At 34.4% G+C, this 16632-nt stretch overlaps 1 protein-coding gene across 4 annotated transcripts; it reads left to right on the top strand.

Moving 5' to 3' along the window:
* The first annotated feature begins 4776 nt into the window (after positions 1 to 4776).
* On the top strand, positions 4777 to 13594 carry LOC126723925 (uncharacterized). Of its 4 annotated transcripts, none has more exons than XM_050427936.1 (11): positions 4777 to 5009; positions 5150 to 5217; positions 6867 to 6948; positions 7173 to 7256; positions 8085 to 8124; positions 9251 to 9296; positions 9659 to 9761; positions 11219 to 11275; positions 11392 to 11475; positions 11553 to 11628; positions 12900 to 13594. In XM_050427936.1, exons 1-11 carry the CDS (start codon positions 4954 to 4956, stop codon positions 13068 to 13070), a joined length of 867 nt encoding a protein of 288 aa, XP_050283893.1. In that variant the 5' UTR covers positions 4777 to 4953; the 3' UTR covers positions 13071 to 13594. The 4 variants fall into 4 exon arrangements, with proteins under 4 accessions (XP_050283893.1, XP_050283896.1, XP_050283894.1 ...); XM_050427939.1 differs by having other exon boundaries at positions 4779 to 5009; positions 11564 to 11628; XM_050427937.1 differs by having other exon boundaries at positions 4783 to 5009; positions 9659 to 9717; positions 11208 to 11275.
* Positions 13595 to 16632: the final 3038 nt, after the last annotated feature.

The raw sequence follows: 16632 nt of genomic DNA, 5'->3' as shown, positions 1-16632 counted from the left end.
TACACGAGAAAAAGAACAAAGAGTGGAGGAAGAGCTTATCAAAGGATGGGGAAAGGAGAGAATTGATGGGTTTTTTTTAAAAAAAATAATAATAATAAGAATCGACATTTGATGAATTGGTATATAGGTAATATATGTTACTATGTTTACAAAAAAAAAAAAAAAAGTGCAGAGCCTTAAAAAAGAAGCAATATTTATATATATATATATATATAAATAAAGTATAAACAAGCTTAAATTAATGTATAAACATAAATGTTATTCTACTACAAGATTTCATTTGTATCGTTGATGTTGTTTGACAGTTGAGATTTGAATAAATTATTCCTTCCTACCTTATTTAGTAAAAAAAAAAAAAAATCCTCAAAAGGATTTTTTTTTTTTTTTGACCAAATCCTCAAAAGGAATTAAAAAACACACTAGCAATTTTTTTTTTTAAAAGGTATTCATGTTTTGTTATCTTATATTATTATCTTTTATATTTTTTATAAATTAACTAGAATATTCAATGTTATAAGTTTAAATGAGTTTTTTTTTTTTTTTTGAGAAATAGGGTTGTGATTTTTATTAAGTTGAAGATAAATCTGCCTAATACATTTCAAAGCAAAGGGACAGAACATCCTCTATCCAAACAGAAAAACCTGTGACATGCCGTGCATGCCTAGCAAAGTTATGAGCTACACTATTTCCTTCTCTACCAACACGCTGAAATTTTACATGATTAAGCCGATTAGCCAAGTCATTTGCCTCTTTTATGAGAAAGCTGAATGGCACAAAGTTTGGCACCTAATCCGTTAGGCCTTTGATGACCATGCTGGAGTCACCTTCAAAAATAATCCTATCAAGACCAATTTCTGCAGCAAGTTCTACTGCCCGTGTGGTTGCCAGTGCTTCCATCTCCACCATTGAGCTGGCCAACTAAACATTCTGAGCTTAAGCAGCCATTGCAAGACCTTGGCTGTCACAGATTATCACCTCGAGACCTGCTCTGCCAACATCTTCGAAGATTGCCGCATCAAAGTTAGCTTTATACCAGTTCGAAGGAGGTGGAGACCATCTTGCACATTATCTGGCTGTAGGTGCTGCCGTAGTATGCCTTAGTTGCGCGGTCCGGTATTCTAATAATGCCTCATACACTTGCTGCACTATCAGATTTAGAGAGAATCCCAGTGGAGCTGTTGTGACTCTGTTTCTTTGGTACCAAATTGTCCAAATCTTCATAACAAACAACTTAGCACTACACCCTGACTCAAAAATATGGGTGATTAGATGGGTAAAATCATGGAAGACTTTTTGACCTCTAAAGCTCCATCGGGGGTCTTCGTTCCACACCTATGCAAGGGTTGAGCAAGACCATAAAGCATGGATAACATCCTCATTGTGTTGGGCACAGAGAGCACTTTGAATCTTCCACCACGTAGTGGCGCTTCAGGTTATTCAAAGTTGGAATAGCATTTTTGCAAGCCCTCCAAAGAAAGTTTATGATCTTACACGACACTAATAAACTCCATATTTTCTTCCAAAGTGGTTTCATCAGCTCGGCTTGGGAAGGGGGCTGCGAGTTCACCATATTAGCTTCGGTTTTGAGAAAATAATACCCTGACTTAGTAGTGTACTACCCAGAATGAACATAAGGCTAAAAGAGAGAGTCCTCTGAGGCAGTTCAGGTTAGTGGGATTTGTGCAATCTGATCTGCTTCCATCTGGTTGAAAAGGTTAGGCAGCAACTGAATATTCCATTGGCAAGTTGAGGGATTAATTAGAGAAATCATCGTGGCATTTTGTAGTTCAGCTGTGAGGGGAATTTGGAGGCTTGGGCTTTGCAAAGAAGGCAGCCATTTATCCCCCCAAAGCTTAATTGATTCTCCATTGCCCACTCTCCACTTTGCTCCTCACCTTATAACCTCCCCACCTTTCAAAATACTCCTCCAAGCATACGACCCTCCATAGCCCTCCTTGGCTTCCATAATAGAATAGTTTGGAAAGAACTTGGACTTAAACACTTTGTAAAACAAAGAATTTGTGTTGTGCAGCAATCTCCACGTTTGTTTGGCTAAAAGAGTATCATTAAATAATGACAATTCCTTGAACCCCAAGCCACCTTCGGATTTTGGTTCACACATTTTTTCCCACTTAACCCAATGAATTTTCCTACATTCTCCTCTTTGTCCCCACCAAAAGCCACGAATAAGTTTTTCAATTTCATTACAAAGGCCTAGTGGAAGCTTAAAACAACACATGGTATATGTTGGGATAGCTTGGATCACCACCTTAATCAAAACTTCTTGCCCCGCTTGTGATAGAAGACTTTCTTCCCATCCTTGAAGCTTCCTCCAAACCCTCTCCTTAACGTAATCAAAACTTGCCCTTTTACTCTTTCCTACAAATGAAGGCAACCCCAAGTACTTTTCATACTGCACAATTTCCGAAACCCCCAAAGCTTCTTTGATTTCAGTCCTCATATCTGAAGTGGTAGATTTGCTAAAGAAGATTGATGTTTTGCCTCTATTTCTTTGTTGCCCGTACATGCTTTCATAGGAGGCAAGAAGATCAAGCACCTTAAATGAGTTGGTATAGACAATTGATATGTAATAATGATTTTTTTCTTTAAATGTTTAACAAATAAAAAGTTAATATTGAGTGTTACCTTGAAGAATAGTAACCAATTTTCACTTTGCATACTCCATCCCTATTAAATTTGTGTTTGGGGATATAATTTAAGGCTTTTCCTATATTATTGCTACAATTTATCTTCATCATAGTATATATTTTAAATTGTGTCATTTTGTTTCAAATAACCAAATCCCTTTTATTTATTTATCAAAAGTTGCAAACACCAACTTGTGCCCATCTTATCTAATAAGCATAAAATTTGTCTGAATCTTCTTTCTCATGGTATATGAGCATTTGAAATACCAATGATCAACTAGTCGTCTACCACTTTCTATTTATTCGTATACAATTTATGTTTACATATATTTTTATGTATATGGTTTAACATATACTTATTTTTATATATAAAATATATACAAGCTTAAATCAATGTATAAAATATACGTGCCAAAGTATGTGAGAAATGCGTCGGCATTGGTCAATGGTTATAATGACAATCAGAACCTAATAAATCTCCTCCACCAATGCAATAGAGAGAGACGTTTAATATATACATATATATATATATATATATATATATATATATTGTGTAGTTTATATTTAAAAATGTTTTCTTTATATAGAATTATTATTATTTTAAATTAAAATTGGAAAGAGAACAAAATTACTTTTTTATTTTTTATTTTTTATTTTTTATTTTTTAAGAGAGTTTCAACCTATAGCGTCCGCTTTTAATAATAGCTCTTTATCATTAGAATAAGACACTAATCGAATTTTTGGTGTAGGTGAGAATTAAATCCCAGATCTCTTATTAAATCATTAAAAACTTTACCAGTTAAACTAACTAGAACCCACAAATTACATTTTGTATGAAGTAGATAATGGCAATTTTAAACGAAAAGGAAAATATTGACAACAAAAATGAATTTAAAGATTAAAGAAACGATTTAAAATTTTATTTATAAAAAAGTATAAACTTATAAGCTCAAAATGACAAAAATAAAACTTAAATACCAAAAGCACAATCAATCTAAGGGAGAAACATGCGCCCTGTAAACTAGACCCGATACGATTAATTTTGTGTGGAAGTAGCTTGGGTCTAGTGCTTTTATTCACTAGACCCGTCATCGGCATCCAACACATAAAACATCTTAACAAGACCGATGCGCCGAGAGTTTTGTAGGAACCGACTTGGGTCTAGTGCATGAGTTCACTAAAAAAATCATTAGCATCTTAACAGGTCCAATGCACAGAGAGTTTTGTAGGAACCGAGTTGGGTCTAGTGCATGAGTTTGGATTTTTTTAGAAAATAACAATAAAATTCAAACAATATCATTAGTTAGGAAACGTTTGAAACTAATTTGGAATATAACAACTCGAGTTCAGAATCCACGATTTGTATGCTATAAAATCGAGTATGGTTTACTCGATTTTCCTATTTTGCACTGTCTCCCAGGTGGGTCTGATATGCCAGAAATCGAGTTCGTAGGAGTCGTTTTGTAAGACTAGAAAACGAGTTCAATTAACTCGTTTTGTATGACTGGAAAACGAGTTCAATGAACTCGGTTTCCATTCTTGCAAACCGAGTTCATTGAACTCGGTTTGTTTTCAAAAAAAGCACCCACAACCATCGCAGGAACCCAAACACACAAAAAAAAAACTAAGTTCAAACTCTCATTCCCTCTCACTCCTGACTGCACTCTCAGTCTCTGCCCTCTCTCACTCTCAATCTCTCTCTCTCACGAGATGTCTCTCTCTCACTCTCACACGAGATTCCGAGCCTGTCGCTCCTTCGCCGGCACCGTCGCCGTCATTCTCTCTCTCACTCTCAGAAGGGGATGCATTATGTGTTCTGTTGTACAAATTCTGCTTCGCCTGTGGGATGGGAGTGAGAATTGGACTGGTTTTGCATACAAAGAAATCGAGTTGAAAGAACTCGACTTCTAAGCCTGGAAAACGAGTGCTAAGCCTGGAAAACGAGTGCAGTGTACTCGTTTTCCAGGCTTAGAAGTCGAGTTCTTTCAACTCGATTTCTCGCAATAATAAAATAAAAACCCAAGAAATCGTCCTCTCTGAACTCGAGTTGTTATATTCCAAATTAGTTTCAAACGTTTCCTAACTAATGATATTGTTTGGGTTTTGTAGTTATTTTCTGAAAAATCCCCATGAGTTTGCTAAAACCGTCATTGGCGTCTTAACGGGTCCAATGCACCTAGCACTGGACCAAATCTTTGCCCTAATTTGTACTTAAACTAAAAAAACAAAAAATAATTGCTTATCCTCCTTTGACGCCAATACTACAGTGGACAGAGCTAGGGTTTGTGGAGGGAGAAGAATCGAAATGGCGTCGTTTGTGTCACTGAGATCGGAGATCTTCGACCGAGAAGAGCGAAAACAGTGAGCTTCACCTTGTTCCCCTATCTTCCATTTCTCTCTTATCTTTGATTTCCTTTCACAATTCGATTCGATTCGATGCCTCTAAGTAATTATCGTATATTTGTATTTGTATATACTAAGTTTTTTTTTTTTGTTTGCAGGCAGTACCAAGCTCATATCCGAGGTCTCAATGCCTATGATCGCCACAAGAAATTCCTCAAAGATTATGGTAATTAATATATATATATATATATATGTGTGTGTGTGTGTGTAAATGGCATTGCTTTTGTTGTTGCTGTTTTTTTTTTGGGCTGAAATATAGTTTAATTTCTAAAGTTTGGTGCTTTACGTGTGGAAACTTTAAAAGGGTATTGATATAGCGATTGTGTTTATATGCTGATAATGGAATTGCATACATGGTGGATGAAATCGCTGATGTGGAACGATAATAAGTTCGTGCAATGCGTAGATAGTTTGTTGATTTTGGTCAAGTGTTGCCTGGAGTAAAATGGGTACTTTTTATATTTATGTTTATCTGCCATCAAGGGTGGATCGATGGATGTGAAGTGGCGCAATAAAAGTTGATGTTGCCCCGAATAGATTTAGATGGATGGGAGTGAAAAATTGGTACATTTTATGTTTTTTGGGACGAAAGGTTGTAACTTCCTAACTTTGGGGTATAAATGGTGTGTTTTTGTTTTTGATTTGGGAAGTGATTGCATGTTACATACTGATTGTAACTTGTGCTGGGAAAATAGAATAGGTTTCTATTCTACTGTGTATAGCTTTTGTTTCTAAGATTGGACTTTGTTGGTATGGTTTGTTAGTGGCTATGAACTCTTAGGTGAAAATGTTGCAATTGGTTCTTACTTTATATGTGTGTGGATTAAGTTTTTGCTCCTGGGGCTATTGGATTATGTTGCTAGGGTTTGTTGTATGAGATGCAGAGCTGTAGAAACTCTGGAAATATGAATTTTAGGAGCAGCATATGGTTTAATTTAGTTCCCATTGTTGGAATAACTTGTTGAATATGGAAATTCCTGTAATGCAATTGGGTATCAGAATTGGGGCTCATATGCGGAGGAATTTCATTTTTTGTCAAAAAATTATTGTATTTTCTGAATTTTGTGAAACTTTGGAGGATTCTTACTTATAATCAAATATGGTGGAGAAACATTGAAGTTATTGGTAATAGTTAGAGAATAGTTCGAGACAGAAAATGGACACTGAGGAAGCATTGCAAATAATGAGCTTTTTATTTGTTTAATCCTCATGTCCTAAAGCAATTGGGTGATGAACAATCCTCTCCACTAAGGAGGAAGGGGGCTACAGTCGTCCTTATATTTTTCTTCATTATTGATGAAATTATTATAGTGGTTTCTGTTTTGTGCAAAGCATCCTTATCTAAGTGACTAGAGCTTAGGACAAGAGATGTGACAAGAGTGTAGATATCTATTAAGTGATTTGTGGACTTCATGGTATCTGTGTTTGTAGTGTACTGGTAATGTTGTAGGAACATGCTTTAACATCTCTTGCATGTGCTTCATTTAGTTGCCAACAATGATTTTCATTAGGTAAGCTGATCATGTGCCTGTTTGGTTTGGCGGTTTAAATTTGCACTTTTTAAAAACCCCCACTTTTTTCTTTTTTTCTTTCTCTCTCTCTCTCTCTCTCTCTATATATATATATATATATATATATGCTGTTGTACAGCCTTTTTAAACCACCCTTTAAAAAAAATAGGCCATACCAAATGGCCACTACAGCTGGAGAATATCTGGCTATTTCTCTTGGAACAGTAGCTGTAGTTATCAAGATCACTGCATATTCATTCCGCAGTTAAAGAAATTCTTTTGAGAATCTTGATTTATATTGCAGCTAGCTTTTATGGAAAAGAAGACTCTAGAAATGTGAAGTTACCTGTTAAAACTGATCGAGACACCCTAAGGGAGGGATATCGGTATGTTCATTGTGTTATTCCATACTGTATATCTACTGGTTGTAGATGCCTCAGTAGACTTCTTTTGTTCATATTTTTGTATAAAGTTTTAAATTCTCCACTTCAATTCAGATTATATTCCTGAATGTTTTCTCCCACTCTCTGGACTTTGCTTTAGGCAGTTTTCATAATAATATTTTCTTTTAGATGATCAAAAATAATAATCTTCTCTTTTATTTACAAAGGTTCATACGTACTGAGGAAGATGATATGGATCCATCATGGGAGCAAAGGCTGGTGAAGCGTTATTATGATAAGCTTTTTAAAGAGTATCCTTTGCAAGCAGATACTATTTTGCTTTCATTCTTTTTAATTTTTAAATGTGGCTTATTAATGCTTAAGATGATTTAAAAATTGATGGTGATTCTGGTTCCTGGTAACCTTAGTTAATAGAGGGATGTACACAATAATTATGTTCTTGGTAGGCATGTAGTCATTACAGAATCAAATAGATCTTAGTACAAGTTTCTGTGTAGTAGAAATCATTCGTCCAGACAAGGGAAGAATGAAATTGCCTTTCATTTGCCCATGCAAAAGCTTGCCTATTGCTCATTTCAAGGGCTGTGATCTATTATGCTAAAGGGAGCCAGACCTTTATATCATTACCCTATATGAGCTCCACATGCTGTTCCTGACCTGATCTCATGCAAATGCATACTTGCTCATTTTGCATTTGCTCACCTCATAGTAGCTATTCCTTGCTTTCCTCTTTCCTTCGTTTTCTGTCATTTCACTCTATTGATCCATAAAACAACTCAGTAGCATGTGATGTAACAATTGTATGGTAATTGCAATTCATGAGCATACCTTTGATAACTTTAGGTGAACGTACTTTGATCATGAGGTATGTTGGTTAAGGTCTAATGTTCTGCAATGCAAAGAACAAATTAAATGGACATGCTTTTAGTACCCTTTTTGCCTGCCTTCTGGGATATTTCTTCTACTTTTTAAAATTTTTTAAATTTAAGAGCCTGTTCTCTAACGCGTTTACATTTTGAATTTGTAATATTATTGAGCTTTCAACTGTTTGGGTTGCTACTACCGTATTATAAGTAGAACCTGTTTTTTGTTCCTTCACTACCTTTAACTCATTGAAGATATTGCATAGCGGACATGTCACAATACAAAACTGGCAAGGTGATTGTTTACTCTGTATATATATTTGTAATCTTTCCTACTTTGAAGTTTAACTAAACTGATGAACCTTCACTTTGATGCTTTTAAAAATTTTAGTCTCTTTAAAAGAACTTTCTTTTATCTATATATGAGTGTGCTTACAGTGGATAGTTTGTCTGTGATGGTTCCATCACCATATTAGGAGGCTTATTTCTGGTGATTATAACCTTTTTAAATGTGATTTATTATTTTGATGTATTTGGACTAAAGCTTGTAATAGCCCAATTAAGAGTTTCTGAAGCTCATTTTCTGTGAATTTTCAAGTCATACAAACAAAGTGAGAAGTAGGTTAGCTTCCTATGTTTCCTTTTGTTTCATTCTACTTTTCTTCCCTTTGTCCTGTAAGTTTGAATTCTAATATGCTTGCCTAGTTATTGTAGATTAGTGGTAGAGCTGTCTTTAGTACATGTAACTATCCTTAAAGGGACAAGATGCACGCACCAGTCATGGCTTGCCTTTTTGGTTCATATATCTGAATCCTATATGATCTGTGTTAGTATAACTGCACCTTTTTAAGAGGAGGGTACATAGTTTTTTTATTAATAAAAAGGAAGCTGAAATAAGCTGTGTTATCATTTTACTTATCAACAGGGAAAAAAAAAACCTAGCTTTTTTAAAAATAAGCTAACTTTTATATTTTTGCCTCAAATGTAGCAACTAAGCTACAGGAAACTGTGGGAAGTCAAAGAAAGTGGAAATGATTTTTCTTTAGTTGGGTTTTAAACAATGATTTAGGGTATCCCATATAACCTGAACTACTTTGTTGTATCTTGCTTAGTATTTGGACATTTAAATTGGAGACATTATCAGCTTTACTATATAGGTTACTGTTCTGGGTAAAAAGGGACTTGTTTAATTGCTGTTTGATACATTCATACCTAGTAAAAAAATTTCTATGAGGTTAGAGTCTAATTTAACTTTCAAATGATGTTTAGCGGGGAAGAGAATAAACATTCTCTAGTTTTGTGATAGTTCCCCATTTGTGTTATAAAAATTGTGCTTTAGTGTTTAAATACATAGTTTTTGTTATTAAAAAAAAAATACATACAATAAGTTTTTGACTTATTATCTAAAATTTTCTGTCTAGATTGGTCTGAGATGGAGGGCAGAGAAGGAAGTCATATCTGGGAAAGGTATTTTATTTCTCCTTGTTATTTTAGTAATGATGTTTTTTCATTTTTGTCTGTTAATGATTCCTTGTTCTAACCCCTTAGCTTGCCAATAGAGAGCACCCCTGTAGTCCAACCCACCTGGCCCAGCTTTTCCCAACTCCCAGCCATATTTCGATTACCGATTTGAATATTTTAGGGTTGACCAAATATTTTGATAGCTAATCTTAACACCACCTGAAAACTTAGTCTTCCTCCCTTGCTTGATTAAATTATTGCACTGTGGTATTATCAAGTTTATTCATTCTTTTTGTTATATTTTAAAATAAATCTTGTAGGTGGGTATGGACTTGAGTTTAGAATTGATTTGTTACCCTTTTTGTCAGGGCAGTTCATATGTGGTAACAAACACTGTGATGAAAAAGATGACTTGGCTAGCTATGAGGCAAGTGTTTTAGTAACATCATTGATCTCTTTAGCATTTTATGGGTATGGAAATTTTTTTGTTGGTTTATGACAATTTCTATTATGGCTTTGGACGAATTTAAATCTCATTTATTTATGTTTTTGCGAATGAGTCTTCACTCAAATGATACTTCCTCCTCTCAGAAGTATGGGTAGAGAGTGAGGTTATGGGTTCACAGCCTACTAAGTGCGTGTGTAAGTTATCAATAAAAAAAAGTGAAGTGTATTTATCATTCTGGCAACGCTAGGTAACAGCTGTGAGTCTTTTGACCATGCATGTGTAACTTTAAGTATCAATACTGAAATTTCTTGTGAGATTATTTTTTAAAGGGGTTTTCTCTATTTTACAATTAATATATTCAATTAGTTAATTACCAGTTTCATTTCTTCATGGTATATTGGTTTTGAGGGGGGTAAGGAGAGAGGCCACTTCTGATCATGTGTATAGTTGCAATGAGCAGTTTATTTGGTGATGGGTCTTGTAATGCAATTTTACTGAATTTCACACTGTATACACACCAACCAATATGGGGGTGAGGCTTTAAAGAATTTAAATGGTGTTATCTTCATGGTGGAATGAAAAGAAAAAAAATCGTCATTTTTATAATTTACTACCATCCTCTTTAGAAATTGTTATCAATTTATTAGTGTGTCCATTCTTTGTTCAAATTTGCTGTCGTGCTTGGTCATTGCATGAATGGGATTAGACTTGGAGGTCTAACTTTTGGCAGTTACAATGGAAAATATTATTGTCAAATTTTATGTATAATAAAATCTTTCTGTTTGTACATATCGATATTGTTAGAGGCCTCGACATGCTTTCATTGTTTTCTCATTTTTTATTAGCAGCAGCAATTTTGAGTACTTTGACCATGCCTTTCGATGCTTTAGTCATATATGATTCATGGTGTAATGATCTCACCCACCTCTAAATGATTAAGTGGTAAAAGATTAATTTACTTGACTCCTTTGTGGCTGAACTCATTGGGATTAATTTCTACATAAAGGAAGCATGTTGCCATTGTTATATTTTGTAACTCTTTTGAGACCTATGAAGTTTTATAAAATATTTAGTGCTTTTTTCTGGTGCATGTATGTATATACATTGGTGTGGATGTTAAGCATCATTCATACAATGAGAAGGTAAACTTGTCTACACTCTTGTTGGAATTTCATTATGCATCTAGGCAGTTTGGCACATTCTGTATTAATGTCCATGTTATGCCAGGCATCATACTGCTATCTTACTGGTTCTAAAGTCTACTTTAAGCACATATGGGATGAGTGATACTGATCTCTTTTCATCTTTTCTTATGCTTAGAAGCTTGAGATAAAAGAGGAAGATAATATTTGTTGTTAATTTTTCCCCATATATGCGCCTCTGTACAAGCATCCAGCTATATTATCAACAGTATCTATAATTGTCCATTTAAGTTTTGTATCTCATCTTACTTGATTGTTACATTGCAGGTCAACTTTAGTTATTCTGAAGCTGGAGAAAACAAACAAGCACTTGTGAAATTGGTAACTTGTGAGAGGCGAGTTGGCTTTTGCTGATTCTATAAGTCTACTTATGAATTTGTGATGACAACATAATTTAAGATGTATAAACATGTTATAATGTTTTTTTTTTTTTATTGATCGTTCTCAATAGATGTGCGGATAAGCTTCATTACAAAAGGCGGAAAGAGAAGGAGCAATCAGAAAAAAGAGAACAAGAAGAAAACAAAAGAAAGAGGTGCCAATTCAAGCCAAGAGCCTTTTTTTGCGCTCGTGCCTATTTACTGCTGATTAAAATTCCATTTACTTACTCAGTCTGTTTCCAGGAATCGGTCAAGGAGTATTGATGAAACAGATAATGACTGTGAAGGGAGCATGGAGAGAAGAAAAGGTCTGAACATTCCTCTGATTATACTTCATTTTTTGCATGATGAGACGTTCTTGTGCTTATATTCAGTTCACATTTGTATATATGATTTTATTTTGTGTGTCAAAATCTTTTAGTCTGTTGTCGGATCATGGATAGGCCATGGAATTGATTGGTGCACCAAATCCAATTTTCAAAATCTACTATTTGGATGTGCACTAGTTCCATGGAACAAATGAAATGATGATAGATGAGTATCTTAATTCTAAGACATTATTAACTATTAAGAGGGATTTGATTTCCAAAATTGATAATTGAACCTCCCCTTTGGTTGACTGATCATGTCTTAAATTTTGATGATTGCTTAATTATTAGTTTATCACAAGTTTAATTTAAACACCTAGATGGATCTGTATATTGGTATTGGGTAAGATAGGTGGTTAATGATTTAAAGGAAAACTTTTGGCATAGGTTGCTTAGTAGTTTTTCCCCAGTTGCTACGTTGAACTCTATCCGAGACTTGCTTTGTTTAGCATCAAACTAGGATTGATGTCTTCACTCTTCAGCAGTTAATCAAAGGGACCTTCCAGGGAGACATGGGTGAGGAATTTTTCATGAATGTTCCTCCAGTTTTCACATGTTTCGCTGGAAGAGCTGAAGTAGATGCGCAAATATTCCCTATTGGTTTAGAGTTTTGGGATTTGTTGGTTATTTATTTTCTTCTACCATAATTTTCTTTCGTCTGGGGCTGGTGTTGAGAAAGAAGGCAAGGACATTTTTAAATAACTGTGGTTCTTTAGTCTCCACCACTGGGAAGCTTTTGACTTTCCCATTCTTACCAACTAATCAGCAATCATCTTTACCTAAAATCACTATTCTAGGTCCAGGAGGTTGCCCATTATCTCTAGGACATGCTCAATGTTGCATGTTCGGGCTGTCCAGTGCTTTGACAATTTCTCATTCTTATTACAGCCATGTAGCTTGTAGAGTTGAGATTTTTTTTGCTTCCAAATTAGAAGTAGAAATGGGTTTAAGATTTTATGCAAGTGCATCCTAGCTTTAGTTTCCTTCATTTAGCTAAGCAAGTCTTCTATTCATAGGTCTGCCAATAATTGTGATTATTACAATAGAGTGAAAGGATAGCTTATGGAAATTTACACTTGTACACTCTCTCTTTTTTTTTAAATATATTTGCTATGACCTGGCTTTCTACTTTTTTTTATTTATTTTATTTATTAGATGAGGCATTCTACTGGTCTTGTGAGCTTACATTTTTTTTAAATTATTCTTTGCAGGAAAAAAGGCTTCAATTTCAACTGATGATCATAAAGTTGATGACGATGATAACTTTGATGAGTTTCTTGAGGGGATGTTTCTATGACCGACTGCTGCCATATTTAGACGGCTTGTTATTTGCCAACGTTGACAACATGATAGCAAAATGCCGAAGTTCCAAAATAAAATGAACCTTGGTGTTTCATAGTTCCAAACATTTCTTTACCCTTTAAATTCCATTAAACCGTTATCTGTGTATCCATTAGGAACAGAAATCAACATGTAACCTAGGGAAGCAAATAGAATGTATAATATATTTTCATTTCAGTTGTGGGGAAGAGGATGACAAAGAACTATCATTGAGCTGCATGTAGTTACCATCATCGGCTTGCAAAGGAAGTGAAGAATGAGTTTTGCAGGCTGCCTATGGCAAGAGATGATAACAAGTGAATTGTAATTACATTGGGTTTGCTTGGGTTGAAGAAAGAAACATCAATTATGAGAGGCGTGTAAAATTAACATAAGAAAGAAACCTCAATTATGAGGCGTGTAAAATCAACATGTGGTACAAGTCAAAAGCAATTTGTGAGATTAGGTGGTTTGAATAACAGCCTAATGTTACTCAGGTTTTTATGATGTTGTACAGCCCATCTATGTACACGAAATGATATGATGCCATCAGTTACGAGTATGAAGCACTCCATTGTTAAATTAATTCCAAAATTTTCATTGACCTTTCCTGGGTTTATGTATTTATTTTTTATTTTTAGATTTGATTCACTTTTTTTTCTTTGTTGAGCTTAGATTCTAGAAGTAGATTCCTTGTTGAAAAAAAAAAAAAAAAAAACGAGTATTGTGGGGCCTGAGAATTCATGGCCCAAGCCCGCTCTACATCAGGGCCCAAGGCCTAAGCCGAGGAGACCTGTTGCCGAGAACGCATAGTGAAAGCCCCAAAAAAGGCCCAAGGGCCCAGCCCAAGGAAGAACTCCTCCTCGGATAGGCCAGGCCGAGGAGAAAGGGGACGGTCAGCCATCAGAAAGTGATGCATCGGACCACTCCACGAAAGAGGATAAGTATTAAGAAAGAAAAGGACAAAAAGAAGCATGAAAATATCTAAGAAAAAGCTGCTGTCAATGCATTAAGTGTTCTGTAACTAACTAAACCCTGCTTTCCAGCTTTACAACTACTCCCAACGATTTTAGGGAGGGGCTGATGGGACAAGTATCAGCACCATAAATCTAGATCTACACGTGGACCCTAAAGAGGGGGAGGAATATGAGTATAAAAGGAAACTAAAGCCAAAGAAAAGAGGGGGGGCGGAAAAAGAGGGGAAGAATGGGAAGAACTTGATGCTCCTTAGACTGAGTCCGAGGAGTTAAACCCTTCAGGTTACATCGTTGTAGAGCTTGGATGTTCAGGCCAAACCCACTTCTGCATGACCCCCTCCCCTAAAATCAGGACCAGACCGTTGCCCAGCGATCAAAGGCAAGCCTTTTAAGCCCACTCTCTACAAATCATATTGTGAGGGATCTTTTATGTATGAGCCCAATGTTATTCTTGGGCCGTTAAATAATCGTGTCCTTACAAGTATTTATCTCTATTTAATTTTTAGTTGGACGATGTTGAAGCCGTTCTGTTTCATTAGTCTCTTATCAATTAAAATTTTCTGAAAAACCAAAAAAAGAAAAAGAAAAGAAAGATGTTGAAGTGTTTTACATAATCGTTAATCATTGGGTTTTCACCAAATAAAAAATTATCATGGGGCTTAAATTGAAATGTTTTGGAAGATTAAAATTGCGTTTTTAAAACCCAAAATTCTGTTTTGCAACTATAACTTTTTATAACTTTTTTACAAATGCTCATTATAAACTCAAAACACATTTCCCCAATTGCTTATACAAATGCACCCTCATCTATTATAAAATAAACTTGGTGAAATTATATCACGGAAAATTATACTATCCTCCCTTTAGGTATAAAGAAAGAAATGTCAGTGATCTCCAAAGCTTTACAAAAGTGAGTAATTTTTTTTTTTTCATTCTTGTGATAAAATATAACAAATACAATGAAATTTTTATTCTGCTTTTGAGTTGCCTAAATAAGTGTTGTTCATAATCATTGAATCAAAGGACAGGCTAGTCCATAAAAATAGGATAACGTTAAGGGTAAAGATAGCTAGTTCATTGTCTTTGCCATGTTTATCATAAAACTAGCATCATAGCAGAACTTTGCACGACAAGAGAAGGGAGGATCGACAAGGACAGATTATAGCTTGTAGGCTGTAGGGATATTATTCTTAATGTGGACTTTGTTGGAGTCTTGGCCTATTGGTGTATACTGGATAAGTGTCTATTTTTCCTGATTTATTTTGTCTAACTTTGTAGCTTATTTGTTTATTATATATAGCCTTTTAAAACTCTACCTTTTCAAGTACAAGTTTTAAACATTTTTTTCTAAAATCTTTTGTATGTTTATCTATAAAACTTGTATATAGTTTTAGAGCAAATCATACTACTGCTTGTAATATCATTCAATAAGAGGGTCAGGGTCTGTTTCCATTTTAGATCTTCATGAGTTTCTGTTTGTTCAAGAAGATAAGAGTTAAGATTGGTTTTGATGGTTGATAATTGATGTACATGAAATTTTCTAAATAACAAAATGATCGAAACTTTAAATCTCATTTTTGTATTAGAAAATAATGAAAGAGAGAGGTTTACTTAAATAATATGCTTTAATTGTTTACCTAATTATCCACCGGTTTTAATATTAAAAACCTTTTACGAATAGTAAATAGACAGTTCATGCTACACAATAAATTATAAAAGTTATTTGTCAGGACATCTAATGTATTTACAAGCATCTTAAATTTTTTTTTTTAAATCTCTTTATTCCTTCTTCTCATGATTCTCATGACACCTATGTACTTATATAACTGTTCATCCAAGACAATTATTGTGGTTGTTGTTTTTTTAGTCATTCTTATCTTTTTTTTAATCTGTCTTAGTGCATCTCCTTTTTTCTTTTCTTCTATATTATATGAGAGATAGGATTCATTTGTAAGAAATCAACAAATGAATATATAGTTTTTCTTTTTCCATATAATCTCTCCTTCAAGAATTCTCTTTATGTTATATTGCCAGTATTTATTTGAGCAAAACAAATACTTATAGTTTAGTTGAATAGTTAAGACCAAAATACTTTTTCACAGGGGGTACTGCTAGAAGTAACTTCTTATCTAAAAGCATTTTCAAAAGATTACTACATTTATAAAGACATGTTATATTCTAAAGTTCTATTTATTGAAGATAAATAAATAATCAAATGTTTATAATTAAATTGACATGAAAATGCTTCAAACAAGTTTGGTTCTCAAGGAATTCAAAGTTACAACAGATGAGCACACGGTACACTGATGTGTAAAGTGTATGAGTACCTGACTAACAAGTAGGTAACACATTAATGGTCTATGAGGTACACAACCTGACCACATTAACTCTTTCAGGGCTATTACTGGCCACAAGTCCCAGTTAAAGAATACGCAAAAACAAAAGGCAATAGTACAATTATGTCTCCTTATCCTTTAAGAGAAGCTTTCTATTTGTACCTAATTTTTTTTGGGTCTGAAGAAAGAAGTTTCTATACCCTATAGGGTAACCTCAAAAACCTTTATTATTAGCAAATATTTTAACTTTCAAAAGAAAACAAGCCACATTTGGTACCTTTTTACCCAAAATAATTTGTACCTGCCACTAT

This window comes from Quercus robur, chromosome 4 (genome assembly GCF_932294415.1).
Source record: "Quercus robur chromosome 4, dhQueRobu3.1, whole genome shotgun sequence".
In the NCBI taxonomy this organism is placed as follows: domain Eukaryota; kingdom Viridiplantae; phylum Streptophyta; class Magnoliopsida; order Fagales; family Fagaceae; genus Quercus; species Quercus robur.
The sequence above is the reverse complement of the archived record's forward strand: the minus strand, read 5'-3'. Positions and strand labels throughout refer to the sequence as shown.

Coding starts and splice junctions, on each gene's coding strand:
- LOC126723925 (XM_050427936.1), top strand. CDS start 4,954: ATGGCGTCGTTTGTGTCACTGAGATCGGAGATCTTCGACCGAGAAGAG. Junction 5,010..5,149: donor GACCGAGAAGAGCGAAAACA/GTGAGCTTCACC, acceptor TTTTGTTTGCAG/GCAGTACCAAGCTCATATCC. Junction 11,476..11,552: donor GAAGAAAACAAAAGAAAGAG/GTGCCAATTCAA, acceptor TTACTTACTCAG/TCTGTTTCCAGGAATCGGTC.